Below are 21,116 nucleotides of genomic sequence, written 5' to 3' on the forward strand. Positions count from 1 at the left end.
AGCACGGGGAGCAGAGTCATTCTATCACCTTCTTCTCTGCCTGCAGACGTTATTTTTCCTGTTTGCTTCTCTCGCCGAGGCTGCCTCTGCTGACACTGAAATATTTTGGCATGAGTCAGAAGTATGGGTGTCCTCTTTTTTTTTTTTCCTGTATGCAAGTTTATTTATTTATCAGATGTCATCTGATTCATGCAGCACACAGACCAAATCAAACAGAATCTTCTGTTTTAAAAACAAGGCCACATGTAGCGGCATGGTTTGTATCTCTTCCTCTGTGCATGTCTATCTTTTCCCCTTTCCTTATCTTTGACAGTTGTCTGTCTTTTACTGGCATTTAAGGTGTGAAGCATGCTGGGAAGCATATTCACAACACTTGAGTCAATGAACCAAAACAACTGCATGTTGAAAGTAAAAAACAGCAACCTTTAAATTCTTTGAAACATGTATTTTGTATAAGGAAGAGTTTGAATGTTGCTAATTACAAAGATATAACACCCAACATGGGGTGTCTTCTCGCAGGATGGAAACACTCGCACCAGGTGCCTGAGTGTTTCCTGTTCTGTTCCTGTAAATGATGCTGCAGGCAGCCAGAGGTCCTCTGAAGTGAAGGCACCACCTGTCAGCTCATAGATCATCCTGGTGATTTATGAATCAAACTTGTGTTTAAGTCTTCATCAGACAGCAGCGGCACCAGAGCGTGTGCATGCTGTGTTCTAAAAATAAATGCTGAACATGCACCTGTGTGTCATTAAGAGATGCAAGCTCTGCTGTGAATTGTTTGTGGATTTATAAGACGTTTTAACACGCAATGTAACTGTTTGCAAGCTTAAATTTGCAGTTCTGAGCCTTGAATGCAGAGAAATTTAAAAGGCTTTAACGCTTTAGTAAGACAGCATGAAAAATGACTTATTACATTATCTTTAAATACATTTGCAAAACATAGAATAAGATAAAGGAACAAATTCGAAAATGAGAGTTAATGCAACACATCAGGTTTAAAGAATAGGTTAAAGTTACTATAAGAATAAAGTTCCTGGAGCTCATTCTCCCTTTTCAATTTGAGTTGCTTCTATAAAGTGGGTCAGGGTGAATCGACATGGACTTTGACATCGTGAACTCAAAGGTAGATTGTTTTCTTCCCATTCCTTTTTCTTAAATAGTTTATCAGGTGTATAGGTTTGTGCACTTCAAATAATCTGGAAGATTATCTGTTGACTAAAGGTCAACTGGGAGTTTCTTCTCGTAAGTGCTGCAACATTTGAGTTTCCTTTCTAACAAAGAATCCCTGTCTTCAACATATCTTTATTTATGATAGTGTTTTAAGAAAGCTGTCATTTGTATCCTATCATAAGAATATAGTATAACAAAGATCATTTCCATGTTTTAAACTGTATGAACATTTTATTTTGAACACGTCTCAGCTCCATTTGCAAAGCCTCTGATGTCTCAATACTTTGCAACCTGGAAATGAGCAGACAAGCCTGTTATCAAGTTTGTTATGATAGCTTTTTCCACCACGTCATTATTTCACTTCACTTCAAGCTGATAAACAAAACAAATAACTGACAAATCATCTACTTTCTTAACGAGCTGAGACTGGATTTATCCTCCTTCTTCACGTAAATCACAAACCTGTGAAAGTTAAAACAACCTAATAACACAAATGATCTTAAATAGAAACGTTTTGATGCATTTTCTTGACCCACTTGGCTCCTCCTTCATTCTTTTTTTTTTTCTTCCCAACTTTAGATGTACATAACAAACAATAGGTACATTCAGAAGGAGCATCATACATAAACAATCATTAGGGACACAGAAACAACACAGCTTCAGTTGTTAATTTAAGGTTAATGAGAAAATTATACATACATAGAAAATAAATAATAAGATAAGTTGAGTAAGGAGAGGGAAGGATTTTACAATTCAGTCAGGGATTCTTTTAGGGAATCGTATATTTGAAGTGCTCTTGGTCCTTTCATTATTTTCAATGATTTTAGGTATTTCTGGAATTCATTTAGAAAAACAACAAATTTAGGGGGAGATTTCTTAGTCCTGTTTTTATGAATGAAGATTTTTTAGATGCACAGGATTATGTTACAGCAGACTTCATCACTTTTATTTTTTAATATCAAACCGAAAGTTATGTCATTAGTCAAAAAGGAGATCGGAATGGATTTAATCTTTACTTTTAGCCATTGATGGATATCAGTCCAGAAGGTTTTCACAGTTTGACATGAGAAGAAAACATTGCACAACATCGACTCAACTTCACTTTCACAAAGGGGGCATAAGTTGTCTTCAAATTTAATGCGTGCACAGAGTAATTCTTTAGAAGGATAAATATTGTTCATAATTTTAAAGTGTGTATCTTTTGCTTTGGGTGGTATAGGGAATGTGAGATACATAGTTCTTAATTTTTCCGTTGATTTTTTGTCAAATTTGTGTCAAATATCATTCCTGTTCTGTCTACCTGGGAATAGTATTTCATTAAGATTATTTCTTATCAATTTCTTATTACATTTTTTATCTAGGAATGACAATCCTTGAATGGACAATGAAGGTAGTTGTGGTGCTATTCTTTGGTGTCATTATATTTTTTGTTAGAAATACAAATTGTTGGGTACGGAAGAGGATCAGGGCCACTGAAAAAATGAAAATGAAGGTCCAATATATTTTTTTATGTTTTTGTTCTGAGAAAAAGTCAGAATTCTGAGAAAAGTGAAAATTCTGAGAGAAAGTCAGAATTTTGACCTTTTTCTCAGACTAACAAGAAAATATATTGGACCTTAATTTTTTTTTCCAGTGGATTAATGTCAGAATTCTTAGATTAAATTCAGAAATCTGAAAAAAAAAGTCAGAATTCTGAGATTATAGTCAGAATTCTGACTTTTTTCTCAGAACAAAAACATAAAAAAAATATATGGTACCTTAATTTCTTTATTTTTTCAGTGGATCTAATCATCTTCCCTAGTTTGGGAAGTGGAGTTTCATAAAATCAGACTGTGGGGGTTGGAATGGTTGAAATGATCTCCTCCTTCATTCTACTGTATTCAGTGTTTTCACTCTTGCCCGCTCCATTATGGCGGTGCCTGTGACGTTTAAGACAATAGTCCCACCCCCATCAAATCTAACCAATCAGGAAGCGTTAAATTAAAAACAGGGCGTGGTTATGACAATTGACCTTGACCCTAGCGAATAGCACAGCTTGTGGGCGTGGTCGATGATAGTTCGGTTGCACTGGACGTTGCCCATCAACTTTTGCTATTAGATGAACGTTCTGCAAAGCTAGTTAAGCTAGCAACGTAAAATACATTTCTACGCATAATCGTAAAGCATTGCGTGGCGAGTTCCCGCCTTTTGGGATCCGACCTGGCTTCTGCACGCGTCAACAAACAGGAAGATTCCAGCAGTGACGAGGAGACTCCATTTTCCAAAGCTGCTGGCCTGGCTAACCAGAGATACGGCGCACAGCTAGCTGGATACACTGCTAGGCTAACTTTCCCCTGAGCCACAGCAAGCTAGCAGCTTCATCAACTGTCGAAGTGACGATACTTTCGTTGACTACACACGACTCCCAGGTATGTTGAAGCTAAACAGGGTGCTGTGTATCACTGTGGGGAGTGTTGTAGGTTTGAGCTCTGTGCTTGGACTCCATCATTTACTGCAGTCATGTAACATTACCTCAGCTGATGCTCGGCTAAGCTAATGCGCCACATTAGCTCAGTCACATTCCAGAGCTACACGTAACGTTACCATTTACTGCTTTAATGGGAGCATGGGGGTCTCCCTGCAGTTTGAGACCTCTTTATGTGATTGTAGTCACACAGGTAAAGCAGGACACTCATGTTCTGTCTCTGTTCGTATCAGGGAAGATTAGCTGAAATGCACATCTGATGATTGTGGTTTGTTATTGTTGTCATCGCGGTACTTTGACCCTGTGATTGCAGCATGCTGATGGTGGGAGGCAATGGACGGATGCACTAGAATGAGTGTGAAGGAGCTGTGTGAGACAGATGACCTGGCCACTGGTTTGGTGCTGGACCCTCTGCTGGGCTTCAGCACCCACAAAATGAACATCAGGTAACCTGACAACTCAAAGCAGCATCACTAGAATAAACACTGAACCACAACAGTGCTAATACTATCATGTTATTGATGTTTTTCATATTGATTTTCACACTAGCACAGTGTCATGTGTGTTTTTCTGCGTGTTTACATATGTATTAGCATGCCATGTTTATGTTTATGTTTATTTATTTGCACAATGAAAAAAAAATACACACAAGAATGAAGAAATCTGTATTGCCAAGTGAGCTCGCACACACAAGGGATTTGAATGGAACACTGGTACTTACCAACAAGACAGTAAGGACAAGAAATATAGAAACTAACCTTAAAAATTCTAAATAAAAATACTATCTGTACAAAGAAAGGTATAGAAGTACTTTTAAGATATAAATAAATGAATTAGCCTAAGCCAGAGTGAACATTTCAGTGGATGAATATAATAATAATACAATATGTTCTAGAATAAATTACAATATTGCATGTGGTTGTTGAGATACTGCACTGGAAATCAAGGATTGCACATCAATCAGTCAATCAATCTTTATTTGTATAGCGCCAAATCACAACAAACCTTATCTCAAGACGCTTTTACAAACCTAGGAGGTCTAGACCACTCTATGTCAATATATATCTATTCTGAAACGAAATGTTCATCAAAGACGACAGATTGGCCATAATCCTCCTGTCAGCCACCACCTCCACAGGGTCCAGGACTGAGCTGGCCTTCTTCCCCAGTTAGTTCAGTCTTGCTCTCATGTATCACATGTATGTGATGTCTCACAGGAGCAAAGAGAAATAGAGTGCTTATTTGAAGCCTCCAACCAAATAATGTTCTAATATCAAAAATTAATTAAAAAACACTAAATTGCCACATATAACTATAACCAATAATATATACAGTTGTGCTCATAAGTTTACACACCCTGGCAGAATTTGTGATTTATTGGTCCATTTTTCAGAGAATATGAATACAAGAGAAATACTTTTTTTTTTCACTCATGGTTAGTGGTTGGGTGAAGTCATTTATTGTCAAACAACTGTGTTTACTCTTTTTATATCATAAAGACAAAAGAAACTACCCAAGAAATCAGAAATTCTGCCAGGGTGTGTAAACTTATGAGAACAACTGTATATATATATGTGTGTGTGTAAGATATGCTTATTTTTTTACCTCTTTAATTTTAATTAAATTAATTAAATTCTTGTTTGCTTTATATATTTCTTTTGCACTGTCTACTCTGTTACTGTGACACTTGAATTTCCCCTTCGTGGGACGAGTAAAGGAATCTCTTATCTTATCTTAAAGACAATAGTTGATACTAAAAATAGATTACATAGAATTAATATAAATACAGTTATTACATCACCAGAATTCAAAAGTACAAAATATGAATATGATATGTATGGACATCTGATTATAAATATGAGGTTGAGCATAATGAGTGGTTAAAAGTTTTTTAAGCATCCTTTCTAACATTTTAAAGATAAACAGTTTTTCGCCACGTTAGAATAAATATTCCAGAGTTTTGTGCCCCTGGTGACACCCATTCATGTCCTCCACGTGTCTAATAGACATTCAAATAAGTCAAGCTGTCGTTTATCTTGTTAATGATTTGTGTGAACACACTGATATGGTTTGTTGAGCGTTATCTGCTCTAGAAACAAGTTAGTGAAACACGATTTATGATGAATATGTGATATTTGTGAAAGTACTGCTTCTCCCAACTTAAGAATGTAAGTGTACAAACAATCACAATGACCCAATCTTTGACTTTAGGTGAACCATCCAACCAGTTAGACCTGCTAGTTTTTATAAATAGCAAATGTTGTTTTTAGCATGTTCTGCACATAGGCTGCAAGTCATGTAGATGTCATCCAACCTTTTAAACTGAGGTGAAATACATTTGATTATTAAAGGAGTGTATTTTTTAATTTCAGGTATTTGTTCACAAGATATTAGTCAAATTAGAAACTTTAAAACACGACGTCACTGGTGACTGATTTTGTGATCTCTTATGTTTATATTAACATAACTCTCACTAGCAAACTCTACAGAAATGAGATAATCATAATATTTCTGCTCTTTTGATTCTGCAAAGTATTTATTTTTACAAATCTGCACACATCTATATACATCCACACTGGTTTACACTTTGTCACTCTGCTCTTCTTTAACAACATTATCTCTTCTGTTCTCCGTAGTCCCCCGCCCGAGATCCGGCGATGGGGTAACCTCAAAGAGACTCTGCTGCGCTTTCAGCGTACGCATGACTTCAACACCACTTTCGAGGCATTGACAGTGGGTGACCTTGCCGGTGACTTCTTCAAAGCTTTGGGAAATCATCGACAGGAGCTGCTGAGGCAACATGTAAGCAGATGTTTTGTCTTCTTATTCAAACTTTTAATTTTTAAGAAACAGATAAATCTATAAAGTTGTATTGGGACCTTTGTGCCTCTGTGTTCGGCACAAATAAAGTTGTTATGACTGATGAATGTTTGCCCTAAAGTTTGTGTGTAATCTAAAGTATTCCTGATGTCCGTAGGTGTACCGTTACCTCAGCGCGTTCCTGTTGGATAGCGGTGTCAAGATTGAGCCGTGTGACAGATACTCCTCAGAGACTAACGGAGCAAAGATAACTTCCACGAGGCACTGGTAATCACCCGCATTCCTGTCACCTTTTTATCCAGGCAGCGTGCAGCTGACCTGAAACTGCTGCATTTCCTGGACTGTATATTTATCTTCCTGAAGAGTAAACACTGTGTTGCTTCATTTGTTTCTCTTTAGGTTCATAGCTGAGCGGGTGGAGGTCCTGCTGGGTTGCATAGCAGAGCTGAGCCCCACTGACAGCGCCGTGCTGAGGGCGGGAGTCAACGACTTCAGCGTGATGTATTCCACACGCAAGCGCTGCGCCCAGCTCTGGCTCGGGCCTGCAGCTTTCATTAACCATGGTGGGTTTGTTTGCATTCATGACTCATTCGTTCCAAACGCACACACACACACACACACGTACCAGTTTACAATTTTGATTGCTGATATGAGCCCTCGCCTTCACATTGTGTAAACGTTTATAGGAGCAGTCTGTAGTCCAGTTGTCAACAGAAGATAATCCAAATACTAACAGTCACCACACAATAATGGGGAAAGCTATCACTCTCTATCTGACTGACAGATCTTTTATTACATGATCTCACAATACAATGAAGTCTTAGTCATGTTTCATACCTGACATACACACTGACAGACGCTAGACTCTAATTTCAGACAGAGAGACGCAGATTTCCGATGTAAAGAACAACTTTTCTACTTCTATATTCAAATAATTCTGCGCTTTACATGCTCAGAATGGCAGCGTCATGTCATCCGATTACACAATAATGTGTTGATGCATGGTAAAAGGGTTCCAGCTTGACTTGCAGCAGCATCCTGTGGTCCTCCAGTAACAAACAAACAATCTGTTTTAAGTAATTATCCTTAATCTAAAACAGCATTTCCTCCCTTAGTGTGGTGCTTCATGCCTGCTTCCTGAGCATCCCTCTAAATAAGTTATTTTGTACATAATACTGTTATATTATAATAAATTGCTTCATATGAGAAATGGTTTAAAAATATCAGCAAATTCTGTGTTTGTCAAACTGAGGCATTGACACTGCATTATCTGGAACCTTGAAGTTTAAACTCTGCTTCACATCCCCACCAGGGATGCACTGAACACTTAACATGATGTTAATCAAGAGTGACAGTGCATGCTAATTAGACTCTATATACAAATCAAAGCAGCACAGTTATACATGCATCTTATTGTGTCACAGTGCAGAGCCATGCACTCCTGACTGTGATCAAGCCTGTTGCCTCTTTGTGTAACCAAGCTTTAAAAGTAATGGATAAAAAACCCAGGAGATGGCATCACTGTCACATCCTGAAGCTGCATCATTTACTAGGGTTTGATCATTTTATATAAAGCTCTCATACCTGAGACTTTTTAAATGTTTGAAATACTTAGCACATTTTTCAGCAGGTAACAATAACGGTAGGAACACCGGGGGGGCACAGCTTGTGGTAGTTAAATCACACATTGAAGACCTCCTTGGGGCTGTCGGCTTTTTCCATAAAGGGCTTTCAAATGTGGAACACTGACAACTGAAATAAAATCAATATGAGATTTAAGGATTTTTAACTAACGTGTCAAATGTGGCTAAAATATCGGAGTTGTGAGCATTTTTTATTTTTATTCATTTATTTATTTATTTAAATTTTTATTCAGTACAATTTGAAACATGTTTTGCAGCTAGTGAAAGTAACAAAGCATTTTTTCAGAAAGTAAAGAGGTACTTAAAACAGGTATAAATGAGGTGATAATAGGGGTGAGAGAAATAAATATTCTGTAAAAGAAAATTCAAAGCTTAGCAATGCCATTGTGAATAAAGGTAGTTTGGATGGGGCTAGGATTGGTAAACAAATAGGGTCGTTATCGTATACATCTATATACATTTATTCTCCCCTCGCCTACAAGGAAACTTTTAGAAACATATATCTGCACACGTACAAACCCACGTACCCGTCCAGGGTGTCGATAAATCAGTGAAGGAATGTAAATAAGCTTAAAGTAAATAAACTCTCACGTAAACTTGTATTCAGGCTTGCAGATTTAAATCATCACATATTGAGAAAAGAAAAGAAATCAATAAAGAATCTTGAAAAAACTTGATCAGAAAAAGTGATCAGTGAACAGATGAATTCAAATCAGCCTTGTCATTTGTGTCGCAGTACAAACTCCAATTAACAACTTGGGACCCTGTTATAACCACACATAGTGATATATATATATAACAGAAAGAGAAACATGGGGGAGGACAGGGTCCAGGTCTAGCTGCTTGCATGTGTTCCTGAATCATGACATCTTGTTTTGACAACAGTTAACTATGTACAATTTGATGTGAGCATTTTTAAATATTCTTTAATGATCTATAAACGTTTGTTGTAATTTTATGTAACCTTGATGTAATATTTAACCTCTGGACTTCTTTTAATAGTTGCACAATTGTTATTTGTAAGCGTGTTATTGTTATATAATCTCAATATCTTTCTTTTTTCTTTTAACTTATTAAAACCCGACTAGGGACAGGAGGTGGAAACTAGCAGTAGCTATAATCTCTAATTACTACAGCTTGTTTATAACAGGCAGAAGTCGTACTGTGTAATTTGAATCATCCTCATCACATAGATAATATAAAAAAGGTGTAATTACTTTTATTCATCTGTACAAATTCCCTGGTTGAGCCTCTTAAATGTGAACATGAGCGTTCAAAAACTAGTCAGTCAGACGAGGCTGAGGCATTTTTCCACTATCGTTGAAATTTGATCCACAAAGTCAGTTGTTACTTTTGAAAATTCAGGTTTCTAGACGATACAGCTGACCTTTCTTCACAGCCCTGCCCAGTGTGTGATGTGTTTTTTCTGCAGCAGTAATTACATTACTCAAACATGTTGTCAATCTCTCAGATAAGCAGCTTGCTTCACGGTGTTTAGCACGTTGTAATGTGTTCTAAAGATTCTGTGAGATTCTGGTTAATTCTCACTCAGAGGCCGGTTTCTGACAAGATCTCTTAATAGTGTTTGAGAGTTGATCAGCTTAGCCTTTGAGCCGTTTGCCAAATGAATTCAGTACAAGCCAGCTGATCAACAACATGTCGAGTCCTTTCTTCATCCCTGTGATTGATTATTCTTTAATAACTTCAAATCTTTTTTTTTTCTCTCTTTCTCTCATTTTTCCTCCCGGGGTGAAGACTGTAAACCAAACTGCAAGGTAATCATCAACATTACCTTATCTTTGTTCTGCACTGATAAAGATTCAAGTGATTTTCTTTTATTTGCTTTATCTAGAGAGATAAATATTGTTGTGTCCTTTCTTCTTCTTCTGTTCTGCTCTGTGTTAATGAATCCCACGGGTCGACCCTTGTCTTTGTCTTACTCTGTTTTTGTTCCCTTTTCGCCTCCCAGTTCCTCCCTAGTGAGAAGAACATTGCGTGTGTGGAAGTGATCCGGCCCATCTCACCTGGGGAGGAGATCACATGTTACTATGGTGCCAGCTTTTTTGGGGAAGGCAATGAAATGTGTGAATGCCGCACCTGTGAGAGGTGTGTCCATCATCTGATCAGACATTGACTTTATTCTTTTTGAATATTTTTTGTGTGAAGAATTTAAAAAAGAGACTTTTGCTGACAGAAATTTCTTAAAAAATTTGAATCCCTCTTCAGGAACGGTGAAGGTCACTTCAAACACAGAGGGAAGCAGCCTGAATGTGAAGAAACAAAGGACTCTGTAGGCCAGAAGTACCGCCTGAGGGAGAGGTACCTTCGTCATCACAGAGAGAAGGGCCACCTTCCTCCAAGGCCGGCAGTACCAGGGCTCCACTCAGGTATCTTTAAAGGTAACTGCTTCATCTTTAATCGTATTTATTAATTCTAATACAATACAAACACGCATTCTACTCAATTGGCTTTCTTCAAATCCCCTTAGTGCCACAGAAGTGGCTGAAATGATGAAACAATTTAACAGCAGTTATGTCAACATTAACAGCTTGTAATACTAAATGCTTGTCGGTCTGCTCTGTGGTTGTTAAATGCTCCGTTAAATTGAAGCCTTAGGACAACCAGTATGGCTCATTTGTTGATTTGTACATACTGTGCTGCGATAATTCAAAACAGCAATACATCAAAATTAGGATTACAAAAAAATATTTTCAAAAGCCTGGTGTCGAAGTCAGATTTAAGCCCCAGCCTCCCGTACTACCTCACACACACAGTTTGACACCTTTAAAGCCGCAGCAGTTACGTCGCGGCTCCCTGTTCTCACATGAAAAGGTTGTGACGCTTTGATGAACCTCTCAGAGTGAAAAAGCTCAGTTTTCACCATCGAGTTCAGAAGCTTTATCTGTTTTTGAAAACAGACATCTCTCTGCTGTCTGAGCTAAAATACGATCAGGCTCAAGCAGACAGTCAGCTCTTAATGACCAATTTGTCTCGTTCTCTGGAAACAGATGGCATTGTTGAGTAGCTCTGTAATTAGTGTGAATGCTGTCATTGAAATAAGAGTTTGAAACATGATCCACAGAAACACTCGGCCCGCTTTGAGAAGTAGATTGTGCTGCTTCTTGGTGGGAAAAGCTTCAACACAACTTTAAAGTGTCACGTTCACTTTAATAGCAAACATTATTAAAGTGCTTTATTTGTGTTTGCTCATTTAACACACAAAACAAATGAATAAGATGCAACACAACGACATCTCTCTGGAAACAGGACGAGAACATCACGACTACAAACCATAAAGCCCACACAAGTTGATTAAAAGTGATTTGATGCTCTCCCTTCTGTATTTGACACAAATGAAGGTTTAGTACAAACACTTGGAAAGTCTGGAAGATGATTTAAAAGTGTTGATTTTCAAAACCAGGAAGATTTAATTCACACAATCACTCATATAAACAAAAGCACATTTAGAGTTTAAAGGAAACAATCCCGTCTACAGGTGTTTTATGCAGTGGCGGTTCTAGACCAATTTTACTGGGGGGGGGGGCAAGGGTGTTGTCAGAGGGACACATTCAACCCTGACAAATAGACTGACGGGGTTCCCACGCATCCTGGAAAACAGTTGATCAATTTTCGAGTCCTGGAAAATGGTAGAAAAAGTAAATTGTCCTGGAAAATGATTCCAACATGACTGTGTGTGACCTGACAAGGTTAAAAAAAACACATCCCCATTCAACATTCGTGGCCATTTTTGTCATTCAGTTCTATTTAGGTCATAAATGCACTGATCCTCTCATTATTATTAGTATTTATTTATTTCAGTAAGGCAGCTTCCAGATTCCTTTGCTGGCTCTTTTGTTTTTTACTTAACTCATTTTATATTTATTGAGAAAAGAGAAAGCTGAGATGAGAGTTGTCCATCATTGTTACTTGGTTGCACTAATAAAGTGAAGTGCTGTACATCTGTGGTTGCATTATTCTATAATAAATTTGCCATCATTTTTAAGCATGTAAGAGATGATTTCATGGATAGCCATAGACTGCACGTCTTTCAATGTAGACTTCCACTGAGAGGAACATATTAGACTATTTAGGAACTAAATAGGGAACTAAATTTAGACTGTTACACCAGCTTGATCATCACTGAAAATGTCCTGGAAAATGATCTCTGGAAAAAAATGGGAACCCTGGACTGAGAAGGGCGAGGACCGGCTGAGAACAAACTGGCAAAACATCAGTGCATCCCTTTATACTAGACATATATACTACTGTGTACTAGATCAACATGCAGACTGACAGCAGCTGTTTGGCTGTTTACACTCAACATGAGTCCCTTAGCGCTCTAAGGGACTGGAACCAAGTGCCACACGCATGTGTTCCACCTGTAACATCGGCGCGATACCGGAGCTCTTTTCATTGTATAATATTATTTTGATGTGGAGGGGGGGCCACAGGGGGGTCCAGGTTCAGTTTTACAGGGGCACTGGCCCCTGTTGGCTCCTCCCCAGAACCGCCACTGGTTTTATGTCATCACCTGACGAATACCTGACTCAGAGCAGCCACAAGAGAACTGGTGGAGTTTGTTTGAAATTATAATAGTTTAAAACATGGATTCGGAGGGAAGCCACTGAAAGGACCTTACATGCTGTTACTCAGACTTCAATGTCCTCAAAGAGGCAATTTGTGGTTCAACACACAAACATTAAAGCACATCAGACACGCCACAAAGATCCAAATAATCCATAGCAGCTGGTTGCAATAAGACCACATCAACAAACAAGACAAATATTTATTATGATCCACAGCTGCAAGGAGTTACAATGTCTTTAGAGGGTCAATGGACTTTTTCTAGTCTCCTGACCACACTTCTCCATTTCTCAAATAGAGTTTTTAAAAATAGGACTGATTTACATCTCTGTTGTTGAATGCTTATTCATATATGTATCTTGAACCTCCTGTTTCTCTGTGTTTGTCTTCCCCACATAGCCATCCCCTCCAGGAATTCCTTCACCCAGCAGATGAGGAGGAACGCCTTGAAGAACAGAAAATTAAAGCAAACAAAAAATTGGAGACGAGCAAAGCACCGACGATCAGGCCAGCGTCCATTAAAATCCCCCACACTCAAACAGCGGCGGGCGGTTCCTCCTGTGTCCGAAGTTACGCTGAAGGATCTTAGAATCAGAGTGCGGCGCCACTCGATGGATTTCTTACTCAGCTGTAAGGATCCTAAAAGCAAAGAGAGAGCCTTGCTTCAGCAGCTGGAGGAGGTGAAGCCAAATAACAGTGAGGTAAACTTGAAGCCCTTCACTCTGAATTCGTCCATGCCAACCACCCGCAGAAGTAAACCTGCAGTCAATGGCTCAGGCGTTAATGGGAAGTCTGTCACAGTGGTGGAAAAGCAGGTGGTTCACCTGAGGACCTCTTCGAGACAAAGAAACATGGCTCAGTCCACGGCGAAGCATCAAACGGTGGGCAGTAACACAGGAGACGATACGACTGTTTGTCAGCCTGACGCAAACAACAAAAGTTGCAGTGCAATAAAACAAGAGACGGAAAAAGCAATCACGGAGAGTCAAAGCAACAAGAGCAGCAGCAACAAGTCCGGCGTTACTGACACGGCTGCTGAGCAAACACAGCACAGGACCATCAGAGCTTCATCGCTGTTAGAGGTTCAACAAAACGCCACAGACAGTCTGAAGAAGCTTGGAGACAATCCACAAATATCACTGAAGCAATACCTTACAGTCAGCATTACAAGGTTGACATTACCACAGAGTTTAGATGCACATGTTACTCCTGAAGATAGGAAAGACAGTGTAGAGCTAAGAGGAAGGAGTGGTCAGCGGCCCAGACCAGCGCCACTGTCAGTGCAGGCAAAAGGAAGAGCGTCCAGATCCCAGCAGAAGCTGCAAGGAAGTCCTGAGGTTTGTTCAGGTGAGGGCAACAGGGGGGTGAGGGAAATGTTTTTCACAGCTGTTGATAAAGTCAATCTAAGGAAGCGACCTGCAAGTGAATCTGTTGATGATTTATCCCACAGCCAGAAAGGAGAGACTGATAATGTGATTGAGATACAGACAGTGTCAGAAGTGAAAGATGTCGTGCAGAAAGAGCAGCAGGACACGGGGAAAAGCAGAACTGAAGAGCAGAAAGAAAAGAAAAATGATGAGTCTGCAAAGCCTGTGGAAAAGGTGAAAGAGGCAGAATGTAAAAAAGTGAACAGTGAGAAATCTGGAGGAGAAAACAGGGTTCAGTGTGTCAGGATCGAAGCTGAGGAGGGACTGGTGAATCTGTCAGAACAAATGGCGAGGTGTGTGAGTCAACAGCCGGTATACAGGCATAGAGAAGATGTAGTCATAAAGCAGGCGAAGGTTCTGCTGTCTGATATTTTAAGAAAAGATAAATCCTTTATAGATGAGAGATTACGTGGAGATATTGTAGAGAGGGTGCTTTCGACCTCTGCCTCCAAAGCTATGCTAAGTACCGAGGATGACGAGGTGGCTGAAATTAATGGAGGCAGGTGCCGGTCTTCAGTGCAGAGAAGATTCAAGAGGCGTCGGAGGATGAGGCCTAGAGCAGTGAAAAAAGTAGATATTAAAGGCACCAAGGGGAACTTGAGCAAAGATGTTGTGGCCACAATAAAGAAGGAGCTGAATGAGGAAACTTTGCCCCTTCAGGCACAACTGAGGCATACAAACTCACTGGCCACCTGCCCAAATGCACTACCTCACAAGTCGCTTATATCAGCAAAAGCCACGACCAATCTGCGCTCAGACACCAATCCACAGGCACACATACAGTCCAACATACCTCTGAAAAAACGTACATTTCGCAGTTCTGAAATTGACCCTGAACAAGGTTTGAACTGTACCTCGGATCAAACCTCAAAAGAAGCCTCAGAGCTGAATTCATCCGCAGAGCTGAGTCAGGATGTTACCATGTGCTCTGAGGACAGAAGCAAACCCGTGAGAAATTTTAAACGGAGGATAAGAAAGACAGAGATACAGAAGTTAACCCCGAAAAGAATCACAACCTTCAACAGAGTGCTCCGCTCTCGTGCGAACGATGTTCAGCGAAGCCATTTGAGGAGAACTCGAAGGTGTAAATTAGAGAGGCAGGATGAGGCCGACATTGACAAGGCTCAGACACCGGAGAGTGATGAGTGTGCAGAAGGCAAACAAGCCGAGGATCCTCCTAAAGTCCTAATGCGGCGTGGTAAAACTCCAAATAAATCCAGAAACGAAGATGAGGCGGAAAAGTTTTCTCAGCGAAGTGGTTTGGAGGATACAAAGCCAGGCCTCAATTTTAAGATTCGTTTTAAACGGAGGAAAGGAAGGGTATGGGAAATGCAGGGATCAGGATTTGAAAATATGGCATTGAAAACAGAGACAGGGGATGAGTTATTGAACTGCGATCCCTTTAAGGCCATTATGGATTCAGTGTCTGTTTTAAACATGGAGATGGAGGCAGCTCAGGCTCACGTGCAGGCTAGTAAGAGATCAAAAGGCAGATTGCATCGTTTGAAAAGACGAGGTGAGAGGATGAGTGAAAGGAAAACAGAGACAGACGCAAAATCAGATAAAGATGTTGATAAAAATGAATCTGCGGCTGTTGAAATCCCCGATGACAATGCAGGAGGTAAAGAGAAGCTTGATAAGGAACTTCCAAATGGGGTCAAGCTCCTGACAGAAAAAATACCAAGTCCTCAAAGTGACGGGAACGCGTTGTCAGCTGTAGGGCAAGCAACAAAAATTGAAGATCGTTATGTCAGGAATTGCTGCTTGTTTGAAACAGGGTCACAACAGAAGCTACAGCCGGAATTGGACTTTAATGGTCTTCCATTACCAGTGCTCAAGTTACGCAGAAAGGCAGAGGATATTTGGGAGGTGGACAGCAAAGGAGAGCTGAAACAAATTGAACTCAAAGAACTGAAAGAAGAGCCCAATGTCAAGGAAGAAATGACAGGTCACGTTTTAGAGAAACAAAAGAAAGGATGTCCTGATTTTGGCAAGCTCAAAGAAGAATGCCCGCCTTTGCAGGGACTGAACAGCAACTCAGCACTTCCAAAAACAGAACCCCCACCGTTCTCCCTATCTCTGTCACCGCTGTCTCTGTCTTCCCCGCTTAATGAAAATAAAACTGAAGTTAAATCCTCAGCTGCAAACACACTCAGTGACAGGCCAGAGTTGAACAGTGGAGGAAGGAAACAGAGGTACAAAATGGAGAGAGCGCACAAGTGTGGGCCTGTAGAAACACCCACCCCCTGTCTTAGTCACACACTTCAACAAATTGACAACAGTCTCTCTCGACTCTCTGAGGGCTTGTGTTCATCTCAGACTTTAGAAAAGCCAACAGCCTGCGCCAACACTTCCAATTCAGTCATCCAGCCCCCGGCCTCCCAGTCTCCTCCATTCACAACTGCAGACACCATGCTTTCCAGCGAGCCCAACTTCTCCAACTGCTGTGATGATATTCTAGACTTTCAGTGTCTGAACTTTGAAGGGTATTATCAGCCGCAGAATATACTTCCATCCTCCCCCTCTGATCTGTGTTCACTGGATCCACCTACAGATCCTTTCAGCAGTCCCCTTTCTCACAGCCCATCTGATACTTGGACCACTGAAACGCCATACCTTGGCCCTCCAAGTCCAGGAAATAACTTTACCAGTGAGGACCTGCAGTTTTTTCCAGGTCTAATTTCTTCCAAGAGTGACTCTGTTTCTCTGGAATGTGAAGCAAGGGATACCTCCAAAGACAGAATCCAACCCAACCCTGGTTACAGCTGTTCAGCTCTTGGCAATGCTGACTTGACTACCAATGCCCGAGTTATAAGTAAAAATCCAGGAATGAGGCCGTCCAGAGACGACTTCAGAAACCAGTCCATGTCTATGGTCAACAAGCCTCGACCGTTTGCCGCAATGTCTTCTGTTACATCCCAAAGTCCTGTTATGTTAACCCAACCCTCCATCAACGCCAGAGCGGGCGCTTGTCAACCCAAAGCCCAGCCTAACCTCAGAGCCCCTGGTCCTTTCCATCGTATGTCCATTCCTAATAAATCCCAGACATTTCACAGGAGTCAGCTAAACCCAGCTAGAGGAGTGTCCCAGGGTTGCTCGGCTAAATCCGTCCCGTCATCTCAAATGTCTAACAGATTCCTCACTCCTCAACTTTTCACTGTGAAAACTCCCAACCCTCCTGACAGCCCATTTAAGTATGAGAAAACCCCTTCAGTTATTCATAGGGTACTTAAGTACCAGGGAGGGGACCAGACTCAGAACTTGTACAGCGCACCTTGTAAAGACACTATGGCGGCTGCTGGCAGCTCCAATGTTTCATCCAGAACACACGGTGCAAAGCCAGGTGCTTTTGAAAGGACCCATCAGAGTCACAAACTCGGTGTTGGTACAGAAAACTCCCAAAAAAGCAACGTTTCTGTTCAAGGATTTGGAAAGGATGTCCTCCAACTCGCGGCCTCAAGCAACCCCAACAGATCCAACCCTCATTACAACAAACCCAACCCCTCTTTTCCTCAGTCCTATATCAAAAGTAAGACGCCGTCTGAAAAACAAGAAGAGGCCAACATGATATACAAAAACCTTTCAGCGCTGCCCAGACCTTTCTTCTTCCCCAGTAAAGCACCTGAGAGTTACTCTTCAACACAAGACAAAAGTTTAAGACAGGACAAGTCCTCTATGCTGACCTCAGAGAAGCACCAGCAATGTTACACCCAGCAGGACCCTTTTGACTTTAGCTTTGGCTCCTCTCTTTCGCCCATGTCTCAGCACAACAGCCCCCAGGTGATCCACACCACACCTCCTGGTACACCAGCACCAGCAACCAAGAGTCAGTCCTCCACCTCCTCAGCCTCCTTCCCTTACGGCTACCAAGGCCCCCCTTACGTGCTGAACTTCAGCGGAGACCATTCGTTGACCCTGGGTCTCAGGGATGGGGCCGAGGGTTACCCAGGCTCGACAAACTACACCTACCATTGCCTGATGGAACCTTCAGGCACCCAAGGGCGGTTAGTTCTTGAACCCTGTGGACCCCAGCTTTCTAACCCAGCCTCTTTTTCTTTGAGTGGCTTTTCAGGGCTCAAGGGTCAGGACGAGCACTGCAGGAAGGACATGCAGCAACAGTGCCAGCCTGGGGAACACCAAGGCGCACCACACTATGGACCTGTTACGTCGTCTCACTCCATGGGTTCTACAAAACCCAAGAGAGTGAGGTTAGTGGTGACAGACGGCACAGTAGACTTAGATCTCCAGTACTCGGATTAATTTATACCCACCGGAGTCACTGGAGAGTATTTGGATGTTGTTTTGCTCAAAGGTTGAAAAAAAATAATGTTTTGTAAAAACTGTAATTCATAGTCTACCAGTTATTAATAATGCCCGCTGACTGACATTTTTCTAAACCATTATATGGAAGGACTGTTGATGACTTGTACAGGGTTCTAACTGTAGCAGGCTTGTCAGCTTGTTTCAGCTACTGTATGATTTTTAAAAAATGAGGTATCCACTACAATTTGTGACAATACCAAATTTAAAATCAAAAAACAAAGCATTAATTCAATTGTGACAAGGAGTTTGAACTTAAACATGGACAGTCCTCTTGATGTACTGTAACATAGCTGTATGAGTTTTTCTAAAACATGTATTGAAGTAGAGACAGGAGCACCTCACCGGTTGCTGGTACTTGTTGGTTTTAAAAAGGCAGCTTTGTGCCTCGGTCTTTGATATGTTCTTGTGACTTTTTGAAGCACCTGTTGAAACAGTTCACCCCACTTTTTATACTCACAATAAGCTTTTTTTTTTCTCACTTTTTTGTGTGTGCGAGTGTGTGCATGCATTTGGCGGGCAGGTGTTAAGGGATCAAAGTAAGGTGTGTTGTCGTACCTGATTGTGACTGTTGCTCTGCAAAAGATTTAGTAAGGTCGTTAGTCGGTAGTGCATCGATGAGCGGTTTGTGCATGTACAGTGTACAGTAAGATAATTCCCTGACCTGGAACAAGATATATTTACGGACAGCTCTCCTGAATGAAGATGTGTCACGTGATCCTGCAGCTTTTCACAGCTGCTCTCTTATGGATGAGCGATTTAGAGAAAACAGCAAGATGCTTTTTTTAAGGCCAGTTGTGCTCAATGAATTGAGAGATGGTACAACATGAATTCTTTGTATGGGAGTCCTCCCAATTGGAAGTTAAATAAAAAAACATTTAAATATTGTTACATCTATTTAAGTGACAATCTTTTCACAGAGTGACACACTTCTTCCATTCACATGGTCTCGTTTCAGATATTTTAAAGAGTATATAGAAAGACCAGAAGGATAAGTTGTTCATATACAATAGCTACTGTTTGTTATGTTGTTGCTGATGGAGCTACATGTTCATAGGTGTTTATACTGTAAGCAGAGTTATTTGCTGTCGATTGTGGAAGTCACGCGAGTATTCCCCTCATGTCACAACGTACTGTATGTTGAACCCATTTACATCACTGAGCGGGAGTGTTCGATGCGACTGCACAGCCTTACATTATTATCATTATATTATACTGTCATGATATGGAAAGGCCAATTATTTATTTTAATATCCTCATCCTTGAAATGGTGCTTTAATGTAATTTATATTTCACATTGATTGTTCAAACGATGAAAATGTTTTTTATTATTTAATGGGACAAAGTACTGAAGTGAATATTTACACCGAGTATTTAATTTCAAAGAATTGGAGATCGTATTCAGTTTTTCAGTTGTTACAGGTTACACTTTCTGTCCTTTTTCTAATTGGCAGTTAGTCTTACTGAAAATCTACTGTAGAAATGTATAAATGTAGCCTATAAATCATTAAAGACACTTAATTCTTTTGTATATTTTCTGTTTTTGACTCCTTTTTTTAATGTGGGAACACTTAAATTACAAAAGCATATAAAAAACAAGCATCATAGTTTGAATATGATAATATTAAATGTGTCTAATATTGACTATCAATGCAATCTGGATTTTTGTAACTGATTCTGTACCATGTTAGGTCATCCCTGTATCAGTTAAACTAATATATGTTCATATTTCTGTTGAATTATATAATATTGTCTTGATTATTAGTTGTTTAAAAGCCTGAAATTGACATCTTCAATAACAACAAGTGTCCAAATCACCCCAGATGATTTACTATATTCGACAAACACAGCTTGAAATCTGAAATCTGAGAAAAACTATCCAGAAAATGTTTGACTTTGTGCTTGAAAAATGAAAATTATAAATAAAATAGTTTCTGATAAATGATTGTCTTTGACTACTACTTCAAAACAGATCAGTAATAGAGGTAATGTTTACATCTGTGGTTTTTAATATGGTAAATCCACCTCGGCACATATTTAGAAGCTCACACTCCGACACACTGATCCATAAATTGATTCCATGAGCTGAAGTCAAGTGTGTAGATAAAGTCTAGTGCCTGCTGAGATCATTCAGGTTACTCACTTCTTCTGTTTCGCTATATATTCATTGATTTAAATGCAAAGCTTGGGGGGGGAAAGTGTACATCCTCTTTTATTCAGTGTTCAGCCTTTACATCACTCTCCCTACCTGTGCTTTCATCCAACTCAAGCCAGTGTCTGTGTATTACCCGTCTTCCCTTCAATCCTCTCCTCTTCTGCAGCTTATGACCCACTTCTGCCTTTCGTTCTCGCTCTCAGTAGCAGCAAAGCAGTTAATTCTGATGCCAAGTATAACAGTATTTTCATAATGAGGACGGAAAGAGAAGGAGGGATTATCATCCGTTATAGTAGAGAGGACGAGGGTGTCTTGGAGTTGGTACAATTAAAGGGACAGAAGAAACAGGAAAAACAGGCTAAAAGCTGTGATCAGTAATTATGTGTAAACCCGGTCTTTGCTATCATAACAGGGGACATAGGTTATGTGCTAAGATGTATGCACATCAATTCAACACATGTTCCAGCTAGTTTGAAATTCCTGATATATGACTTTAACAGTTCAATATCCTTGTCAAGTGTAATAATAGTACC

General features: G+C 40.2%; 1 protein-coding gene across 2 annotated transcripts; it reads left to right on the plus strand.

Moving 5' to 3' along the window:
* Positions 1–3,214: 3,214 nt before the first annotated feature.
* On the plus strand, positions 3,215–20,370 carry kmt5c (lysine methyltransferase 5C). Of its 2 annotated transcripts, none has more exons than XM_034711420.1 (10): positions 3,215–3,578; positions 3,948–4,080; positions 6,271–6,436; positions 6,612–6,721; positions 6,854–7,017; positions 9,853–9,872; positions 10,067–10,203; positions 10,324–10,496; positions 13,081–14,028; positions 18,181–20,370. In XM_034711420.1, exons 2-10 carry the CDS (start codon positions 3,968–3,970, stop codon positions 18,366–18,368), a joined length of 2,019 nt encoding a protein of 672 aa, XP_034567311.1. In that variant the 5' UTR covers positions 3,215–3,578; positions 3,948–3,967; the 3' UTR covers positions 18,369–20,370. The 2 variants fall into 2 exon arrangements, with proteins under 2 accessions (XP_034567311.1, XP_034567312.1); XM_034711421.1 differs by lacking the exon at positions 18,181–20,370 and adding an exon at positions 14,132–14,679 and having other exon boundaries at positions 3,229–3,578.
* The last annotated feature ends 746 nt before the right edge of the window (positions 20,371–21,116 follow it).

Source organism: Notolabrus celidotus, chromosome 20 (assembly GCF_009762535.1).
Source record: "Notolabrus celidotus isolate fNotCel1 chromosome 20, fNotCel1.pri, whole genome shotgun sequence".
Classification (NCBI taxonomy): Eukaryota; Metazoa; Chordata; class Actinopteri; order Labriformes; family Labridae; genus Notolabrus; species Notolabrus celidotus.